This window comes from Gracilinanus agilis, chromosome 3, assembly GCF_016433145.1.
Source record: "Gracilinanus agilis isolate LMUSP501 chromosome 3, AgileGrace, whole genome shotgun sequence".
In the NCBI taxonomy this organism is placed as follows: Eukaryota; Metazoa; Chordata; class Mammalia; order Didelphimorphia; family Didelphidae; genus Gracilinanus; species Gracilinanus agilis.
This window is the reverse complement of record NC_058132.1, coordinates 636,594,930-636,615,052: the sequence shown is the minus strand read 5'-3', so window position 1 is coordinate 636,615,052 and position 20,123 is coordinate 636,594,930. Positions and strand designations below refer to the sequence as shown.

The 20,123-nt window shown below is 37.3% G+C and overlaps 1 protein-coding gene across 1 annotated transcript in view; it reads left to right on the top strand.

Annotated features, from left to right (window-relative positions):
- Positions 1–20,123, top strand: part of LOC123242778 (ceruloplasmin) — a 118,931-nt gene that overhangs the window by 78,551 nt on the left and 20,257 nt on the right. The window contains exons 7-11 of the mRNA XM_044670846.1: positions 5,916–6,055; positions 9,345–9,485; positions 9,921–10,145; positions 15,836–15,982; positions 17,773–17,985. Of these exons, the coding sequence (XP_044526781.1) occupies positions 5,916–6,055; positions 9,345–9,485; positions 9,921–10,145; positions 15,836–15,982; positions 17,773–17,985 (866 nt within the window). The remainder of the gene's footprint in view (positions 1–5,915; positions 6,056–9,344; positions 9,486–9,920; positions 10,146–15,835; positions 15,983–17,772; positions 17,986–20,123) is intronic.

The following is a 20,123-nucleotide window of genomic DNA, read 5'->3' as shown; positions in this document are numbered from 1 at the left end:
AAGGAAGGAAGGAAGGAAGGAAGGAAGGAAGGAAGGAAGGAAGGAAGGAAGGAAGGACCTCTATCTACTGACTGGACTTACCCTAAATTTCAAGGAAGGTTATGACCTGTGAAATTCCTATGCAAAGTATCCACATGTGGAATGAACCATATATGTCAAAATGGATTCAATATATATTTTTTCTTGTCCAATGTTTTTCTCATTCATTGATTGCCATATAGCTTAGAACCAATCACTGCCTATGAACTTAAAGCTCTATTCCTTTCACCCCCAGCTATGAATGGTTATGCCTTTGGAAGCCTCCCAGGTCTCACCATGTGTGCAGAAGACAGGGTAAACTGGTACCTTTTCGGCATGGGCAACGAAATTGATGTGCATGCAGTTTTCTTCCATGGACAAGTATTGACTAATAAGAATCATCGAGTTGATACCATCAACCTATTCCCTGCCACACTGGTTGATGCCTTCATGGTGGCAAAGAACCCAGGAGAATGGCTGCTTAGCTGTCAGAATTTCAAACATATGAAAGGTAGGAAATCTCAAACTTTATATGAAAATTTTCTTTGCTGGCTACCTGAAGTTATAATTTAGTTAATGCAGCTGTCCCAAACAATAGGGGATCAAAATATTAAAGATAGCCATTGATATTTTATTGATGTTAACATTAAAATCCAAGACTACCTTAGCTAATTATTTGTCTTTACTTTCATTTTGGTATTAATGCTATTAATAATATTGAAGTGATATCTACAGCAGCCTCTTCAGGAGACTCGTGGATTCCAGATTCTCTCGACCTTCTCACTTCCAATCCATCCTCCACATAGTTGTCAAAATAATCATTCTGCAGCATAGGTCTGAACATATCACGCTCCTTTTCAAATGGTTCCCAGTTGCCTTTAGAATAAAATCCAAACTCTTCAGCTCAGCACTTACAAACCTCCATAATTAATCAATCAAATCTCATTTATTAAGCAGAAAAGGTAATGGCAAACCATTCCAGTATCTTTGCCAAGAAAACCACAAATGGGGGGCAGCTGGGTAGCTCAGTGGATTGAGTGTCAGGCTTAGAGACGGGAGGTCCTACGTTCAAATCCCGCCTTGGACACTTCCCAGCTGGGTGACCCTGGGCAAGTCACTTTACCCCCATTGCCCTCCTTTACCACTCTTCCACCTAGGAGCCAATACACAGAAGTTAAGGGCATAAAAAATTAAAAAAAAAAAGAAAACCACAAATGGTGTCATGAAAAGTCAGACATGACTGAAAAACAACTGAACTGAAAAGTGCCAAGGATTGAGGATACAAAGAAAGAAATGATTCTAACTCTCAAGTTGCTTACTTCTGGTTCTGGATTACTTTTCCAAACTTATTTAATATCATTCCCCTCTATCTGAGCCAAAGTGATCACTTGCTGTTCGTGGAACTCACTATTCAATTTCCCACTCCTGAACCTTTAAAACTTTGTTGAGTCTATCTTTGATGCCTAAAATACACTTTCTCCTCACTCTGCTTCTTAGAAACTCCATCTTCCTTCATGATTCAATTCATGCCTCTTCTTGTGGAAAACCTTTGCTGATCACTTTAGAAATTAGTTCTCCTCTCCTTCTCAAATTATCTTATATTTATTAGTTTGTTTACTTGTCTCCTCCAGTTGAACATTACCCTAATCTTTGATGACTGCCACTTCTTATCAAAATCTTCTGTGATTTGTACAATAAGGACTTTTCCCAAAGACACCCAAATCTGTTGGGTATTCACAGCCTTCTCACTCCTTCTGAAGCATAAAAACAATGTAGCTTAATGCCTATTTATCAAGAATAATTAAAATAAAGAAGCTACTCAATGACTTTGCGTCCTCTCCCATTGCAGCCACAACACACATGGCCAGAACTTTAACTCCATCTCTTGAATGGTGGCCTTCTCATCAGTTGGGTTTTGGGTCTCTGCCTCCCCTTCCTCTTCCCACCATATAACAATGTCCTAAGGTTATCCTTCCTAAATCCTCAATTGCTCTAGGAACCAAAATTCCTAGTGATGACCCAAGAAGATTCTTTTCCTCCCCATCCTCACTCTGAGGCATTCTAGTCATACTTTTTTCTTTAGAACCACATTTTCCATCCATCTCTTCCAATGAGCATCTTTTTCAAACATTAACTGGCTTGTCCCATGGTGAGCTTTCTCCCTATGATGCCAAAATCCAGAACTTAGAGATTCTGTAAATGTTGACTCCTTGCTTTCTCTGATGCCAAGGTGAGGACAAGGGGGGGGGGTATGTTGGAATCATAAAAAAGGTTGATGCTCTTTTGTCTCCTTAATCACAACCTACTTTTCTGGTTTTTAGCTGGTTTGAAGGCCTTTTTCCAGGTGGAAGATTGCAAAAAACCTTCAAATGATAATGTCGATGGGCAAAATATTAGACATTACTACATTGCAGCTGAGGAAATTATCTGGAATTATGCTCCTTCTGTTGAAGACTTAGATGCACCAGGAAGGTAATTCAGAATAAATGCTGAATATCATGAAATTTATTCCATCCCACCCCCAGTGATAATATCACTTTTATTAAAAGGTTCATTCAACAATTTGGAAATAGGTTTTGAGTGATAATACATGTAAAACCCAGTGGAACTGCTTGTCAGTTATGGGAGAGAGGAGGAAGACAACCTAAATCATGTAACCTAGGAAAACTTATGTGTAGATTTGTTACTGGAATAAAATAAAGAAAAAAATTTTAAAGCTTCATTCAGCATAAACATATTGATATGTTTTTAACTGGGATAAAAAATTTAAAGAATCAGTTTAGAGGGAAGGAGTTTATTCTGACTTATGGCATTTACTTTTATTTATACTTAATTCATTCTTCACAACCTTGGATCCTTAGATATCAAGAGAATTGAGGGAGAGCTTTCTGCTTTCCCTTTGGAAAGGTGAATTTATGTAAGAATATGAACAGGAGTAGGGATATGTTGATAAATGTTTAACTACCAGCTTTCTTTCCCAAAAAAGTATACTATGACACATTTTTCAGTTTAATCTGCCTCATTACAATTCTATTCATCACTTTTTGTGTCCAAATAATCAAAAAGCAATAAATCAAGGTTTGATATGCAGCTTTGCTGATTTCTGAGGTATAAGTGCACACAGTGAAATTTTAAATTGTCTCTTATGAGCTAGTTTAAGATGGCACCAGCTGACTCCAGCACACTCTTGGACAGGACTCTTACTAATCAGTATAGATGGGTTGGGATCTGCATCACTGGAGAAAATATCCATATTTATAACATTCTAGCTCCATTGGAGAACTGAAGTATAAGAAATTACATAAGAACATGATCTTATGTTGAGAAGTTCTAAAAATGCCTGGTAAACCAAAAATGTGACAAAGTAACAATTAAATCGAATGATTTATTTTTCTGGAAAAAAAAACAACTTTAATGACAGTAGATTTCCCATGGCTAAGAATCCAGTAAAAATTTTACTAAAATCTTATAATCATTCAGTAAACAAATACTTATTAACCATTTAGTCTTAGCAACCACTTTGTCCCTTCCAAAACTCTAAGCTTTTGCCAAACTGGATAGTTTTGAATAGTGTCTAGAACACCAAACTGGAGCCTGGAAGACTTGGGTTCAAATCGCACCTCACCCACTTAGTTGCTATATAACATTAGACAAGTTGCCAACCTCTCTACTCAGTCCATCTCTAAAATAAAAGAGTTGTATTAGATAGCCTCAAAAACTATCATCCTACTTTACCATTTTCTGAAGGCATCTTTTCTTGGCAAAAAAAAAACCTTTTCAAAGCCCAAGGTCTATAAGTTACACAGTGTAGAGGATTCAAACAATTGAACAAGAAATAAGACTTAACCTGATATCTGTAATCTTGAGATTTGGGCTTATTTTGAAATATTTAATTTAGTTAACTTAGCTAGAAATTACTTAATTTAGTTAAAAATTTATTTAGACTTTAGTTAGAAAAATTTAGTTAAAAACTGCATTTCAAATCATTGGTTATTCTGAAAATTGGTATTTCAACACAATTGGATTTTAAAAAATAATTTCTTTGTATTTTCTTTTATGCACTTAAAATCTTATTCTGAAAAGAGGTAGGAGATTGGCCAGCATGGCGGCAAGTTTTCAGATAAGACATGTGGAATGCTTGAGATGTAAAACAGGGATTACATTGCTTCTATTAATCTTCTGATCTGACTAGTCAACATAATCTAGGTCCTGAGAAAACATGAAATGGATCTGGTCTTTAAGCAACAGGTCTGGTGCCTCCACTTGGTTCAAACAAAGCTATAAAGTTTTCTCCAAAGCTGTCTCTTCACCTAGAATACCTTTTCCCTTTGCCAAGATCTTACCTTTCTTTCCAGACCCAATTCACATATAATCCCTGCCTGGTGTCTTCTCCACTTCTCCATCATCTGGGAAAAAAATCCTTCCTCTGAACTCTCTTTTAATAAATCTCTTGTAGCACCACCACATTCCATCTTGTGATCCCTACTGGATTGTACTCCCTTTCTGGACAGATCCTGTACCTTTCTAATATTTACATTCCCCACATTCTTTAGGGCAGAGACATACTAAAGGAGGCAGGCAAGAAGTGTTTAATGCATGAACCTACCTTCTCCAGAATGAAAGAATTTGCATTGGCTCTGTAAGGGCAGAGAGAGCTTCACCATTTTATCTCATCTAGTCTTTTGCTTGCCTCAGGACTGTGCCTGAAGCAGAAACATATGATGCTAACTATGCTTTTAGAAATCATAGGCTTAGAATTGAAAGAATCCTTAGAGATTCACTTAGCTCAATTTTCCTTGTTTTATAGCTGAGGAAAGTGAAGCTGAAAAGCTGAAATTATGAACCCAGGTGCCCTGACATCAATTTAAGGGCTTATTCCACTACCCCAAGTTCTTAGCTATATTGTGTCTTTGTTCTCTTCTGCTGCAGTCTGGTGAAGTCTATGCACCTCTTTTCAGAACAGTATTTTTAAGTGCATAAAACAAAATACAAAGAATTATTTTTTTAAAACTCCAATTATGTCAAAATAGAATTTTCAAAATAACCAAATATTTGAAAATTAAAAAAAAAAGACAGGTTAAACTTTTCAGGAGAAGTGTTTACTCCCCAAATCTTTTAGTGATATCACCACAATAAAGACAATGGTTGTTTTTTTTAATGGTCCTTACAGGCAACTAGGTAGCTCAGTAGATAAAGTGCTGGCATGAAGTCAGGGAAAAACTGAGTTCAAATCTGGATTCAGGCAGTTAATAATTCTGTGACCCTGCGCGAGTCACTTAACTTTTGTTTGCCTCAATTTCCCCAACTGTAAAAGAAGGATAATAGTATCACCTACCTCACAAAGTTGTAAGGACAAAATGAAATTCTATTTATAAAGTGTATGGCATGTAGTGAATGTTATCCAGATACTAGTGATTTTTTAAAAATTATTATTTATTACATTTGAATGCTTCGTTTTTCCCTCTTGTTTGTTGTTGATGTATAAATAACAAACACTAATTACCTCTTTTCCTCAGCAAGTGAACTCCCTCTTCCAATAAGATACCTTTACTTAATAAACAAATCATAGAGAGTTGTCTGAGACTCAGAGAAATTAGATGGAAGGTCCTTTGGGTCACAGAGTTAGTGTGAGACATGGAACTTAAAGCCAGGTCAAGCGTCCAGCCCCTATGTCAGTCTGCCTTTCCATCAGTTGGAAATCTCTTTAATGGGTACCAATACATTTTTGTTTATTTGTTATGGAAATTGCAAAAGCTAAAATTTTAGTAAAATTCTAATCAACCCACAAGGTGGTCTTTACCTCCAGGACAGTCTTCTTTTCCCTTTGAATTTTTTGCTCTTCTTGATTCTCGACTTTGATCCCGAAGCGGTGGTTCATTGTCGATTTCTTTGCACAGCTCCTCGGAGGTATTTTTCAAACAAGGAACCAATAGAATTGGAGGAAGTTATAAAAAGTTGGTTTTCCACGAATACACAAATGACACCTTCACCCACCGCAAAGACAGACTCCCTGAAGAGGAACACATGGGAATTTTAGGTAAGTCTGGTCAAGAAGATTTTTGTAAAAAAAAGCGTTCGATTTGGAATGAGGGATCCAAGTTTACTTACTTACTACCCACGTGGCTTTGGTCAAATCGCCTTTAATCTCTAACATAGACATGAGTTTTCTAATCTGTAAAATGGGAGGATTGGACGGGAGGTGTCAGACACAAGCCCTCAGCCACGCACAGCTGGTAACACTACCAACAAGGGTTGTTCGAATCAAATTGAATGTAATTGGGGAATATTTAACAAAATATATAAAAGTAGAAAATATTAATTTGTAGTTTTCTAAGTCAATAGAAAACTACAAATTAATATGCAGGGATCTTTAGGTACAGGCCAGTGGCCTTTGTTTCTATATGAGTTTGACACCACTGGACTCAATCATTTAATTTTGTGACGCCTTCCAGTACTCTTTCAATGATCCCAAGTTAATGATTGTTTATTCCCTTTTCTTTTTCATTTATTTTTTATGATGAACTTAACAAACATGAAACATCCCAATCTACAAAGGATAGATAGATCTAGATATGGTTGTAGATGGAGATACAGATTAGATAATAGATATATGTATGGATATAGATATAAATAGGACAGTTGAGTGATGTGGTGAATAGTGTCCAGCCTGGAGTCAGGAAGACCTGAGTTCAAATCTGGCCTCAGATACTTGCTGGCTGTGTGACCCTACTAATTATCCTTGGGTAGCCAGGTGGCACAATGAATGGAGGTCTGTCCCTCAATTCAAGTCTGGTCTCAGACACTTGCCAGCTGTGTGACCCTGAGTAAGTCACTTAACTCTATCTGCCTCAGTTTACTTATCTATAAAAAGAGCTGGAGAAGGAAATGGCAAATCATTCCAGTATCTCTACCAAGAAACCCCCAAGGGGAGGGAAAGAACATGAATCATGTAACTATGATTCTATTCTAAATATTCTAAAAAATAAATAAAATATTCTAAAAATATTCTAAAATATTCCAAAAAATAAATAAAAAGTAAATAAAATAAAATAAAACAAAATGGGATAACCCCACCCTTACCACTCTTCCACCAAGGAGCCAATACACAGAAGTTAAGGGTTAAAAAAATGGGATAACAAAAAAAAAGAAACCCCCAAATGGGGTTATAAAGAGTCAGACAAGACTGAACAATAGCAACAACACAGATATAGTTGTGGGTATAGTTAAAGATATAGATCTATAGAAAGTGAGTGTATTTATCCAAGCATCCACAAAGCTCCATTCAAAGCACTGAAAAAGAAACAAAAAAATACAATCCATATCCCTCAAGGGCCATACTTTCTAATGAGAAAAGGCAGCATACTCTAGGGAACTGGGAAGGAGGAAAGCGGAAAATGCTTCTGAGGAGCAGGTGGAAATGTCTAGAAAGTCAGGAATAGAGCTGGAAACAAAGGGAGCATGGCAAAGGGGTGACTTGGACCAAGAACTCAACAATCAGAAGAGAGAGATCTCCAGGGTAAGAAGGTTGTACAGGGAAGTCTGGAAAGTGAAGAATATTAAATAAGAAAAAAAGGATTGAATATAAATATGAATTTCCATACAATTGGTTTTCTTTTTAAATTTATATTCAATTTAACAATGTCATAACAAAACTTCTCTGCTTCTGTTTGTCCCCCTTCTGAATTTTCTTCTGCTCTCTTATGAAGCTGTTTTTTACATTTCATTGACATTCCTTTCCTTTTTTTCTTTTTTTCCCCCATCACTATCACTCTCTGCTATTTCTCCAACACTAAACAGAAGAAAAATAGAGAACGTTTCATAAAACTGCCTGGCATTCTTGCCGGAGAGAATCATGCTCATCTTATGGTTCATGCTCATCATATTTCAGCATATGTTCTGCAGAAGCGAACCCTCATCGCTCTTTTCAAGGGTTGTGGGCACTCTTTAGAAATGAAAATATTTAACGCTAGCCCAACTATCAATAATATGGAATAGGTCTTGATCGATGATACATGTAAAACCCAGTGGAATTGTGCGTCGGCTAAGGGGGATTAGAAGGGTTTGGGGGAGAAGGAAAGAACATGAAATATGTAACTATGGGAAAATACTCAAAATCAAAATAAATAAGAAACTAAAATATTTCTCCTGGCCATAAATTATTTATTGGTTCCATGTTTAGCCAATCACGTGGGTACAAGGAAAAGAAAACTCCAAATCAACAAAAGTTAAGGCTTATTTCAAGGATAGACATTTGGTAATAATTTTAATACAAAGACACCATCAAAGAGTCAAACAGGATGGGCTAAATGCCTGCATGGATGGGTTGTCATTGGCATCATTAGAGGTAATACCCAGTGCTTAGCACAGTGCCCGACATGGAGTCGGTACTTAATAAATGCTTACTGATTCAGTGTTTCATATCAATGAAGTTACAAAGATATTGAGGTATTGGTGATTTCCTATCCCTCCTCCCCTCCCCTGACAAATTTTTGTCCAATTCACTAATTTAATTCATTATGTGTTGGGCAATATGTTGTAAAACTGAACTACAGATATTAATAATAGTGGCATTACTCTTCCCCTGCCCAAGGGTTATCCTTCACTTACAGACAATGCTTTTGGTCAGCAGGACACATGCCTTTGAAAATGAAGGATTAGCCTTATCCCTTGACCTTCTGATTTAGAGTTACTACTCTAAGACAGAAGGTAAGTGTTTAAAAAAAATAACAGAGTAGCCATGGATTAGGAGAACAGTTTGTCCTCCTAAAAGAATTTTCTGGGCATGTGTTTGAAAATTAGTTTGACTTATTGAGGCATTGAATTTATCTCTTTTAATTTAATAGCATCAAAATAAAGGTTGTGTCAAAGTGGGCACCCCCCAAACCATCTGCCACCTGTACGTGAGATGAAAGGACTTCACTGTTTATATCATAGATCAGTAGTTCCCAAACTTTTTTGGCATACCGCCCCCTTTCCAGAAAAAAATATTACTTAGTCCCCTGGAAATTAATTTTTTTAATTTTAATAGCAATTAATAGGAAAGATAAATGCACCTGTAGCCATCACCGCTCCCCTGAATCGCTGCAGCACCCACCAGGGGGTGGTGGCACCCACTTTGGGAATCACTGTCATAGACAGTCCTATTTCTTTCAAAGAGAATTAGGAAAAGAATCAATTACCAAACATTTATCAGTGCTTGCTAATAACACATACATACTAAATACCAGTAAATGGAAGGAAGACAGGAGTTGCCAGGGAAATGATCGTATCTTCTTCATATAATTAACATGGCAACGGAGGAAAATTCACTCTTTGTTTAACTCTAGGTCCTGTGATTAGGGCAGAAGTCGGAGATACCATCAAAGTTACTTTTTTAAATAAGAGTCCCTTTCCTCTCAGCATTCAATCAACTGGTGTGAGATTTACCAAGCATAATGAAGGATCCCATTATAATTCATTCCATGGAGGTGAGTAATAGCCCCTTATTCGTCACTATTTATGAAGTGTCCATTCTGTGCTAATAAATAGTTTTAATCCATTTTCTAGCTAGGTTAAATAACCAGATCAGGGTTCTGTTAAGAAAATACAACCACTAATGGAATGGGAATCCCTTTCCCAATATTCTATACTGTTTTAACACTTTTTATTAGTGATCTCCTAACAGAAAGAGGGTGGACTCAAGTTGGAGGATGAGACTACATTTTCAGACATGCCAAAAATCGTTTAGCCATATTTAAAATGAGAAAGTTAGCCCCCAATCCCCCAGATGATCTCTAAGGTTCTCATCCATTTTCATCCAAAAGACAGAGCCCAGAAGAGAGTCACTAGAGAATGGACATAGCCTATGCTGCAACTGCAGTCTGGAATAACCATTCAACCCTCTTGATGTTATTTTGTCTTAGGCTCTCCTTCTACTCCTTCTCCTTCCTCACATGTGGAACCCAAAGCAAAGTTTACCTATGAATGGACTGTCCCAGATGGAGTGGGACCCACCTACAGTGATCCCAACTGTTTAACCAAGATGTACTACTCTGGTGTAGATCCCATTAAAGACATGTTTACTGGGCTTGTTGGTCCTCTCATCATATGTAGAAAAGGAAGTTTGGATACCAAGGGTAGACAGGTAAGTTATAAGGCAGTAACAGGGAGCAATGAAGAGAATAAGTAATTTGGAATCAGGGGATTAGGATTCAAATCTGAGTTCTGTTATTGACCTCCTTTGTGGTCCTGAGCAAGTCATTTAATCTCTATGGACTTCAGCTTTGTCATTTATAAAATGAGGGAATTAGACTAAATACTCATAAAGACTCTATCTATGGTGATAAATTAATGTCCCTATGAGATTATTATTAATTTCTCAGTTTTCTTTTTTTAATTTATGTTTATTTTTCAAGTAATGAGTGTTTTTATTAACCTGTCTCTTTTAGAAATTTTTTAAATACAATACATATTGATATATTTCAGCAAAACAAATTTCCACATTAGCTATGTCCAAAAATGTATCAAATTATAAATTAAATGTAATTAAATTTAATTTATATATTAAATTATGAATTTAAATTCACTTCTGTCAGATGGTAAATAGTGTGATTGAGTTTCATTCTTTTAAACTAGGGCTTTATTAACCACACTGATAAAAGTTCTAAAATCTTTTCTCTTAAATATGTGAGTTTTTTAACTTAACAAAACTGACTAATAATGAATTTTGCTTTTGTGATTTTCTATGGTTGAGAAGAATGGCTTCCACCAAACTTCCAGGGTAAACTCTTTTTTTTTTTCCTGGTCCCCTTCATGTTTAAGAATATTCATTGAGAAGCAACTTTTCACTTGAAATTTTTCAAAGTTATTTTTCTCTATACTGTTGTCATCATTGTAGAAATTTTCCTCTGCATCAGTTTATAGAGGTCTTCCCACTTTCCTCTGAAATTGTCCATTTCGTCATTTCTTATGATATTGTAATTTTCTTTTACGTTCAGATTTGCTTAGCCCTTCTTCAATAAGACAATCACTTAGTTTTCAATATATATCAAATTGAAAATCCCAAAATAAATATTCAATATATAAAATATATATATATGATATATATACATAAATTTTCAATATATATTTTGGGATTGTTTCTGTTATCCTCAATCATCTTTTACAATCAATATTAGCCAAAAGATAGAATTCTTCTAGGGTTTATATCTTCCTTCCAAAACTTGCCACAAGTATTATGTGGCTCCTCCTCTAAAATCCTACTACTCCATGTCATTATAAGTTCTAGGAGATTATTCTAGCAGAGCCCAAATTCTGGCATATCGTAACAAACTAGAAAGATTTCAAGTAGGACCCTGAGGGCACACTATCATCCAAAGACAAACCTAGTCAAGGTCAGGGAAGTTCATTACCAGGGAGTTGTCTACAGGTGATAAGTTTTGGATTAGAGAAACCCACAAAGACTATCTACCAATGAATGGAAGAGTTACCATCTATGTTGATGGAGAGTGTGTGCCAACTTAGAAATCATAGATCCACTATAAATAAAAATTAATCTGGAGGCTTATTACTAGATTTATCAGCATTTATTAGTAAAGAGAGAGAAAGAGAGAAATAGGTTTCAGCCTTTCTAACTTTAGGTAAAAATCCAATCCTCCATCGTAGCCACAGAACTCAAAGAAGAGGGTTCAGGGAGACAGTCAGCCCAAAGAGAATTAGTTCAAGTCCCATCCAGAAAAGAGAACTCTTCAGCTTCCCAATCTGGCTTTTCGAAATGTCGGTTCCTCCCTCCATGACCACGTTGCATCAGGATGCTGATGCTGATGCCTAGGAAGCTGGGGGAAACTGAGGGATACTGGCCTCAGACACATGACTCTGATGCCTACTGCATTGAATTACTGGGGGGCCTGAAAGCTGGGATGGAGGTCCCCTAGATATTTTACCTCACACAGATCCTTTAAGTTTTAAAGTAGTATTCAGCTTTTCTCACCTTATCTCTCTGAGCCTCAGTTTCCTCATCTGTAAAATGAAGGTAGCTAGACCAGATAGTCTCTGAGAAACCTCAGAGCTCTAGCCCTCTGATTCTGTAATCTTCTTTCAAATATGCTTTTTCCAAAGAATGTTGGCAATAAGGTTTTCCATGAAATCTGGATTATTTATTCCATAAGGTTGGGTTATACTAAATCAGATTAAATTGTGACCCAATACAAATCATATCACCTATTGCATTACGGAAACAAAATTATTACCCAAACAGGAAAATAACATTCATTTTGGGCTTGACAATCTATAGTTTGCAGATTTAGTTATTTTTGTTTACATTTGGAAAAATTTACCACAGAAATGTTGATTTGCTTTCTCTTCCTCACTGGTGGCCAAATAGCCACATTATACTAGCAGAAAGGAGAAAGACAAAGCATCCACTAGTGAGGAGCTGGAAGCCTGGACAGAAGTCAAGCGCAAAAAAAAAAAAACTGGTATTAGAAAATAGCCCTTTATGATGGGGATATTATTTGGGGATGTAGACACTAAACAATAACTCTAGTCCAACTATCAATAATATGGAATTAGGTCTTGATCAATGATACATGTAAAACCCAATGGAATTGTGCGTCAGCTAAGTGGGGCTAGAGGGGTTTGGGGGAGAGGGAAAGACCATGAAATAGGTAACTAGGGGGAAATATTGAAAAGAAAAATTAAAAAAGAAAAAGGAAAAGGAAAAAAGTCCTTTAACTCAGTGATAGAGTACCAGGCCTTAAGTCAAGAAGATTCATTCATTCACTAGCTGTGTGACCCTGGGCAAGTCAGTTAACCCTGCTTGTCTCAGTTTCCTCATCTGTAAAATGAACCAGAGAAGGAAATGGCAAACCACTCCTGTATCTTTGCCAAGAAAACCCCAAAATGGGGTCATGAAGAATCAAAGACAACTGAAAAGACTAGGCAATAAAGCATAGGAAAAGACAGTTTGAGTGTATGTGAAGTAAAATTATCTGGGAGACCTCTAACCCAGTCCAGTCCTGGGTGACTCGCCCTAGTGGATCAGCACAAGAATCAGAGTCACTTGTCTGATGTTGCATCCCAGCACAGTGTCCCCTGCATTCCTCAGCATCGGTGCCAGCATCCTGACGCAGCATGTGGCAGACCTTTGAAAGCCGTTGGCCTGTGATCTAGGAGCAGGAGGAGCTAGTTTTGAAAAGTGGACATAAGAAGCTGAGAGCTTCCTCTCTCTTTCTCCAGACTGGTCTCTTGAATTGTCTCTGGGCTGACTCTCTCTCTCTGTCTCTCTGTGTCTCTGTCTATCTCACTCACTTTTGCTCTCTTTCTCTCTCTCCATCTCTCTCTGCCTCTAAGTCTCTATCTTTCTGTCTCTCTGTCTCTGTCTCTGTCTGCCTCTCTCTGTCTTGCACTTGCTCTCTCTCCATCCTTCTGTCTCTATCTCTCTGTCTCTTTCTGTCTCTCTCTCCTCCTCCTCTCTCTGTCTCTGTCTCTGTCTCTCTCTCTTTTCCTCTTTCTCTCCATCCATGAATCTCTGAATAATTTTTATTTATAACAAGTGCTCTGTTCCATAATTCCCTTTAATCTTGACTTATCTAAACTTTTATCTCTTAATTTAAGAAATACGTAAGGATAAGAAGTCTATTTCCCTTCTGTGCTCTCACCTTTTATTCGACATTTACTCTAGTCTCTTCCCATGCCCTATGCATGTTATCTTAGTACCTGACTGCCCCCTCAGCCCAACATTACTTGGCATTATGTCTGCTTTGGAAATTCATTGTCATTCTAAATATTTGCATCTGCAGTTGCCTCCTTTGTTGGAATGTAAACTTCCTGAGGCCAGCACACTTCCTTTTGTGTTTGTCTTCCAAGCACCTGGGACAGCGCTACATAAATAACAGGCATCTGTCAAGTGAGCTGGAGAAGGAGATGGCAAAGCACTCCAGTGTCTTTGCCAAGACAGCGCCAAATGAGGTCATGAAGAGTCTAAACAACAACAGATTTTTATTGATTATTAGATTAATTAATAGAACACATTCGTCTATCCGTTTCCTTTCACCAAAAGGAATCAGAGAGTCTTATTGGCAAATCAAACTTTATCCAGTAAACAGGTTGACTTCAATTCAACTGAAAAAAAATTTAGATTGCTCACATCTATATAAAGTTTAACGTTTTATGAAGCCCTTTGACAAATGCACAGTGAAGTAGGTTGAAGGACCTAGGGTCAAAATTTGACCCATTACCTCTGTGACCTGCTTGGGCAGGTAATAGAATCTCTTTTACCCTTAGTTTGCCTATCTGTAAAATAATGGGTTTGGATTAGATGGTCTCGAAGACCTCTTCCACCTCTGGACCTAGAATTCCCTGATTTCTCATGTTAGGGATTTAAGAAATGTTTGCTATTGTACTCCAACAGTGTTCGCAGGTTCATCGATTTAGAGCTAAAAGGAGATCTCAGAGGCCATTAAATTGAATCTCCTCATTTTGCAGATGGTAAAACTGAAACCTAGTAAAATTAAGAGGTTTCTCCAAAGTCCTAGGATTGCAGATAAGGAAACTGAGTCATAGAGAAATTAAGTGACTTGGCTGGGGTCACATAAGTAGTAAGCACCAAAGGAGGAACTTGAATGCAAGTCTTTTGACTTTAAGAGTCAACACTCTTTTCCCTGTCCCCCAGCCTTGATCTCACTCCTCGAAGAGCCTACAAAAAAAAAGTAGAATAGGAAAGGCATGGACTCAAATAATTATAATATAAATTAGAAAATAAATACAAAGGAATTATGAGAAATTCAAGGAGGATGGGGACAACTGGGTGGTGTAACAAATAAAATTAATATAGGATATATTTAAAAATATTAGGGTTTTATTTAAAGCCATATTGATAATTTAAAAAAACATGTGCCTGCTAAGATCTAATTCAAATGCCCCGCCATGCTTTCCCCCCAGCTGCTTCATAGGAAAAGAGAGCATAGCAATCAAGTTCTCCCTATTTAAGCTTGTTTACATTGGCTCACATCACCATGTAAGACAGGAAGCCTGTTGAATCATGAGAAACGTAGTTTTGAAAGAGTCCTAAATGTCCATAGGAAGTTTAGAACAGGGACCTCAAAATAAGTTCAAGGATCCCCAAATTTCCAATATCATAGTGGCTCAGCAGATTGAGAGGCAGACCTAGAGATGGGAGGTCCTAGATTAAAATCTAGTGTCAGACACTTCCTAGTTGTATGACCCTGGGCAAGTCACTTAATCCCCATTGCCTAGCCCTTACCACTCTTCTGCCTTGGAACCAACAGATAGGATTAAAAAATAAAATTTAAAAAAAGAAAGAAAGAAATTCAAGGAAAGACATAATGTTTCCAGCTTGGACTAATAGGGCAAGCTCATTGTGTCTCTAGTCCTTAAATCTGCTCTAAAAGAGAAACTCTAGTGTAGGGTCTCTTAACCTTTTTTAAGTCACTGACCTCTTTGACAGCCTGATAAAGTCAAAATAATGTTTGTTGTCTCCATGCTGAAAAGTCTTTACAAAAAGATTTTTGTAGCCTATATTCATAACTGAAGAAAATATGAAATTTAAGTTCAAGGTTAGTGAAAATAAAGATATAATTTTTTCCATCCAAGTTTAGGGACCCCTGAAATCTACCCATGGGCCCCGAGTCAGGAACTCCTGCTTTAGTGGTGAAGGAACTCCTTCATCAGTCCTGAGCCCCAGTTTGCAGAAAGCTCTAGGACACCCTGAAATGGGACACATTCACCTTGCTACTTGTCTCAACACAAATGTCATTACCTGAGGACCTCTGCTCAAGCTTCATTGGTTATTTCCTCTTCTCTTTTGTTTTGCAGATAGGTGTAGACAAGGAGTTCTATTTATTCCCCCTAGTATTTGATGAGAATGAAAGCCTGTTCTTGGATGAAAATATCAGAATGTTTACAAAAGAACCTGACCAGGTGGATAAAGAAGATGCTGATTTTCAAGAATCCAATAAGATGCACTGTGAGTGTTAAGTTAATAGAGTTGATTGAATACCAAAACAGAATATGGTTTTTTTTTGGATCAAATTACAACTTTTCCGATTAGTTTAATTTGAAACCAGATTGTATTGATTCAAAAAAACAGCCTGGGGTAACTCTGTTTGGTACTCAGTTTAGTATTTGATATAACAATAACTGGTATTAATATGGTATTTTTAAATCTGCAAAGCACTATATATGCATTGTTTCATTTAAACCTTACAGCCATGTAAGAAAAGTATAAGAATTATTCTTTTCCCAATTTTATAGATGGGAAAATTGAGGTTTATAGTGAAGTGATATAAAAATAGTCACATAAATTTCAGAGATAAGACTTGATTCTACGTCTTCCTAGGCACAACAGCCACCATGTTATGTTATCTCACAGTCATTTTGTTTTCTAATCACTTCAACCTATGTAAAAATTAGGCCATAAATATACTATTAATTATTCCTGATAAGTAAAAGAAATGCATCCACAAAAGGCTAACTAAAGATTGCATCCTATAGGAAAATACAAGTATCCCTTCTACATTGAGAGGGGTTAGGGATGCCCGACCCCCAGTTGTTGGGAAATCTGCATAAAAATTTTGAGCTTTCCCATTCTTTTTTTGCAAACTTTAATTTTTTCCTTATTTACTTATTAACTTTAAAAAAGAAATTGCATATATTTATGGTAATAAAAGGTAAAATACATTTGTATCATACACTATAATACATACATTTTATGCATTTCTGAGTCTCTAAACTTTTTCTGTATCATCTACTGGTCTTTGTGTGTTGTTTGAGGCTTCCAGAAAAATTCCAAAAAAAAATTTCCATTTGATTTCTTATGCTGACCCATGGTGCATCAAAACCACAATGAGAAAAGTCATGATGTGGAAGAGATAGCTATACAGACCACATTCTTATTGAGCTTACAGTTCAATACTGATCACCCCTTGTTAAGGATTATGGGAAAAATCAGTATACCAAATAAGAGGAGGGGGAGGGAAGGGATATATTTTAAGACTGCTCTTAGGTAGTAGATTTTTGAAGTTATGTTCCAGGACATAATTTGGATAATAAAATATTATTTTATTATTATTAAATTATTAATTATATACTATATTGTAATAATTATATATACTGTGAGTATTGCACACACTATATTATTATTATATACACTGTCTCCAAGATACTGTTGGACTTTACAGTTGGAAGGGTATAATCATTTAACAGAACACTCAATTTGGTAGTGAAGGATCTGGGTCAAATTCTCATTCTGCAACTAGCTATATTTAGGTCTTGGGTGTTATCTGATGTTTCTGAGGCTCATATGTCTATTGAAGCAGTTGGATTAGATGATACCTAACCTCATTTCCAGCTCTAAAATCTCTAGAGGTGTAAAAAAGCATTTCTCCTAGACAGTCGGAGCAGTGAATGAATTCCCAGTGTGTGATAGCTAAGGAAGGTGACCTGGAAACATAGATGACCATTAGATGTAGGAAGAAATGGGCGATGGGGTGGTGGCAGAGTCTTTGACATGTTCCTCAGCTCCAGGTGTAAATTGCTCTGTACCTACATCTGGTTCCTGGGGCTGTCCGGGAAGTCCACCATCTGTGATTCTTTTCCCAGAAACCCTCTTCCTATTACAGAAATGAGGAGGAAGGAGTTCTCTTTAGTTAGCATCAATAGGAGCTGATTCTGGGATGTTAAATGACAAAGGTAGAAGCAACACCCACGTGAGCTGTTTGGGATAGACTTTTCATTCTCACTATTTTTTTTTTTCAGCAATAAATGGATTCATGTACAGGAGTCAGCCTGGGCTTGAAATGTGTGTCGGAGACACCGTATCGTGGCATTTGTTCAGTGCTGGGAATGAGGCTGATATACATGGGATATACTTCGCAGGAAACACATTCCTCTCCAATGGAGAACGGAAAGACACAGCAAACCTGTTCCCTCAGGCATCTCTTACACTCCTCATGACACCTGACTCTGCAGGTGAGTACTCACATCTCTGATTCTTGCCCTTCTTTATAACTTTTATTCTACTGAATTCCCCAGGTCTGGTTTGCCAAACTATGACCAGAAACCAGGAGTGATGAGTCACTTCTTTTCCCCAAGAGCCTCTCAGTGATTCTAGAGGAACTGGAACTACCTCAGTAGGACTCCGTTGCTTTGTGTCTCCTGTGTTTCATTCTATCCTTTACCTTAATCAGTCCTTCATACTAAAAATGGGTACATCTGGTGAGTATATCCGTGATGATTATGTGTGGTACTGTCAGGACCGAAAAGAAAAACTGACATTCTGATCTCTTTTCAAAAAACTTTATTCAAAGGGGAAAAAAAAAACCCACAGGAGTTCCCTAGTCGAAATTAAGTAGAGTCCCCAGTTTCAGATTAAAAGGTCCCTCCCAGGGGCAGGATTCGTCCATTTATAGACCAATCCCACGCCGGGAAGTAGGGGAGCGTGGCTTATCCATGCACAGGATTGGTTCCATTCAGGACCAATCCCGTGCCAGAAAATAGGGGTGTGGTCCCCCTAGCATGGGATTGGTCCATTCAAGACCAATCCCACACCAGGAACTAAAAGGAATCCCTGACGCATGCTGGGAGATGCAGTTTTCCCCTCCCCCCAGCTATAACATATTGTGTTTGCAACATATATATTTTTAAAAATCTTTACCTTTTGTTTTAAAATCAGTTCTTAAACTGAGAAGCAGCAAAGGCTAGGCAATTGGATCAAGTGACGCTAGGAAGAGTATTTGAACTCAGGTCTTTCCAACTCTAAGCCTGGCACATTATACACTGAACCTCCTAACTGTTCCCCCTCGTGATACAGTTTTATGCTAACATCCTCATCTTTCCATTCCTTTCAGACTTTTCCAGGTTTTTAGTCATTTTTAGTTGTGTCTAATTCTTCATGACTCATTCCATTTGGTAAAGTTTTCTTAGGACAAAATGTTGTGGTTTGCTATTCGTTTTTCCTATTCATTTTACACATGAGGAACTGCGGCAGAGTTAAGCGACTTGCCTAGGGTCACACAGCGAAATAAGTGTCTGAGGTCAAATTTGAACTCAGGAAGATGTCTTCCTGATGCTCTGTCCCCTGTGGCATCACAAATATTACCTCTAGGATGAAGCATGAACTCTCCCCTACAGCTTGTACCCTTCCTGCCTTTCTTGGCTTCTTTGCACATTACTCCCTTCCACACTTTACTACTCTTCCTGGGCACAACCTGTTTCTTCTCATCGCCTTGCCTTTGCACTAACTGGCTCTCATTCCTGAACTGTTTTCCCTTCTTACTTCCATTGCTTGGAATCTTTGGTTTCCTTTAGATTCAGTTCAAGCTGCACCCATTGTATAAGACTTCTCCCCATAATTGCCCATGCCCTCCTTCTCCAACTATCTTGTATTTATTTTGTCTATAACTGAAAAAGTCTTATATACATTAGAATGTAAGCTTCTTGAGGGCTCACTTTTGACTTTGTATCCCAGAACTTAGAACAAATTCTGGCATATGACACATATTTCATAAAGACTTTTATTATTTGATTGATTGAGACTTTCACCAGAACTCCTTAAAGAGAAGAAGCAATTTTCTTGGAGGAATCAAAACTTATATGACTTTTGCATAATTAATACAATTCAGTAAGTAGATCAGAGTGGAAACTTAATCAGGCACTTCTGATGGAGTTAGATGAAAGTCATTTGATCCTACAATTTTGTTTCTGTGAAGGTCTTTTCACCATTAAATCCACAAATAACTGGCTCTTGGTCTTCTGGGGGAGGGTTGATGATGGCTCTCTTGCAATGTTCTCTTCAGTGTGTAGCCCAGAAAAAGTAATAATGATAAAAAAATAATAACTCATGCACATAGTAAAAAAAAAGTATCACCATTTTGAAAAATATAAGGCACTGCTTATAGCACAGGATCCAGAGCACTCACTCCATGCTTAGCCTGTGTTCAGCTGACACTGAGCTGATTGTTCTATCCTCTTAGTGTCTGTCACCTAATTTTCTTGTCCTAGAAATAGCCATTCAAATAGAGAGAGAATCACAAACCTGGGGTCTGGAAGAAATGAGGCTGGGCTTTACCTTCTCCTTAAAAGGAACACCCTCCCCAAAACTATAAATG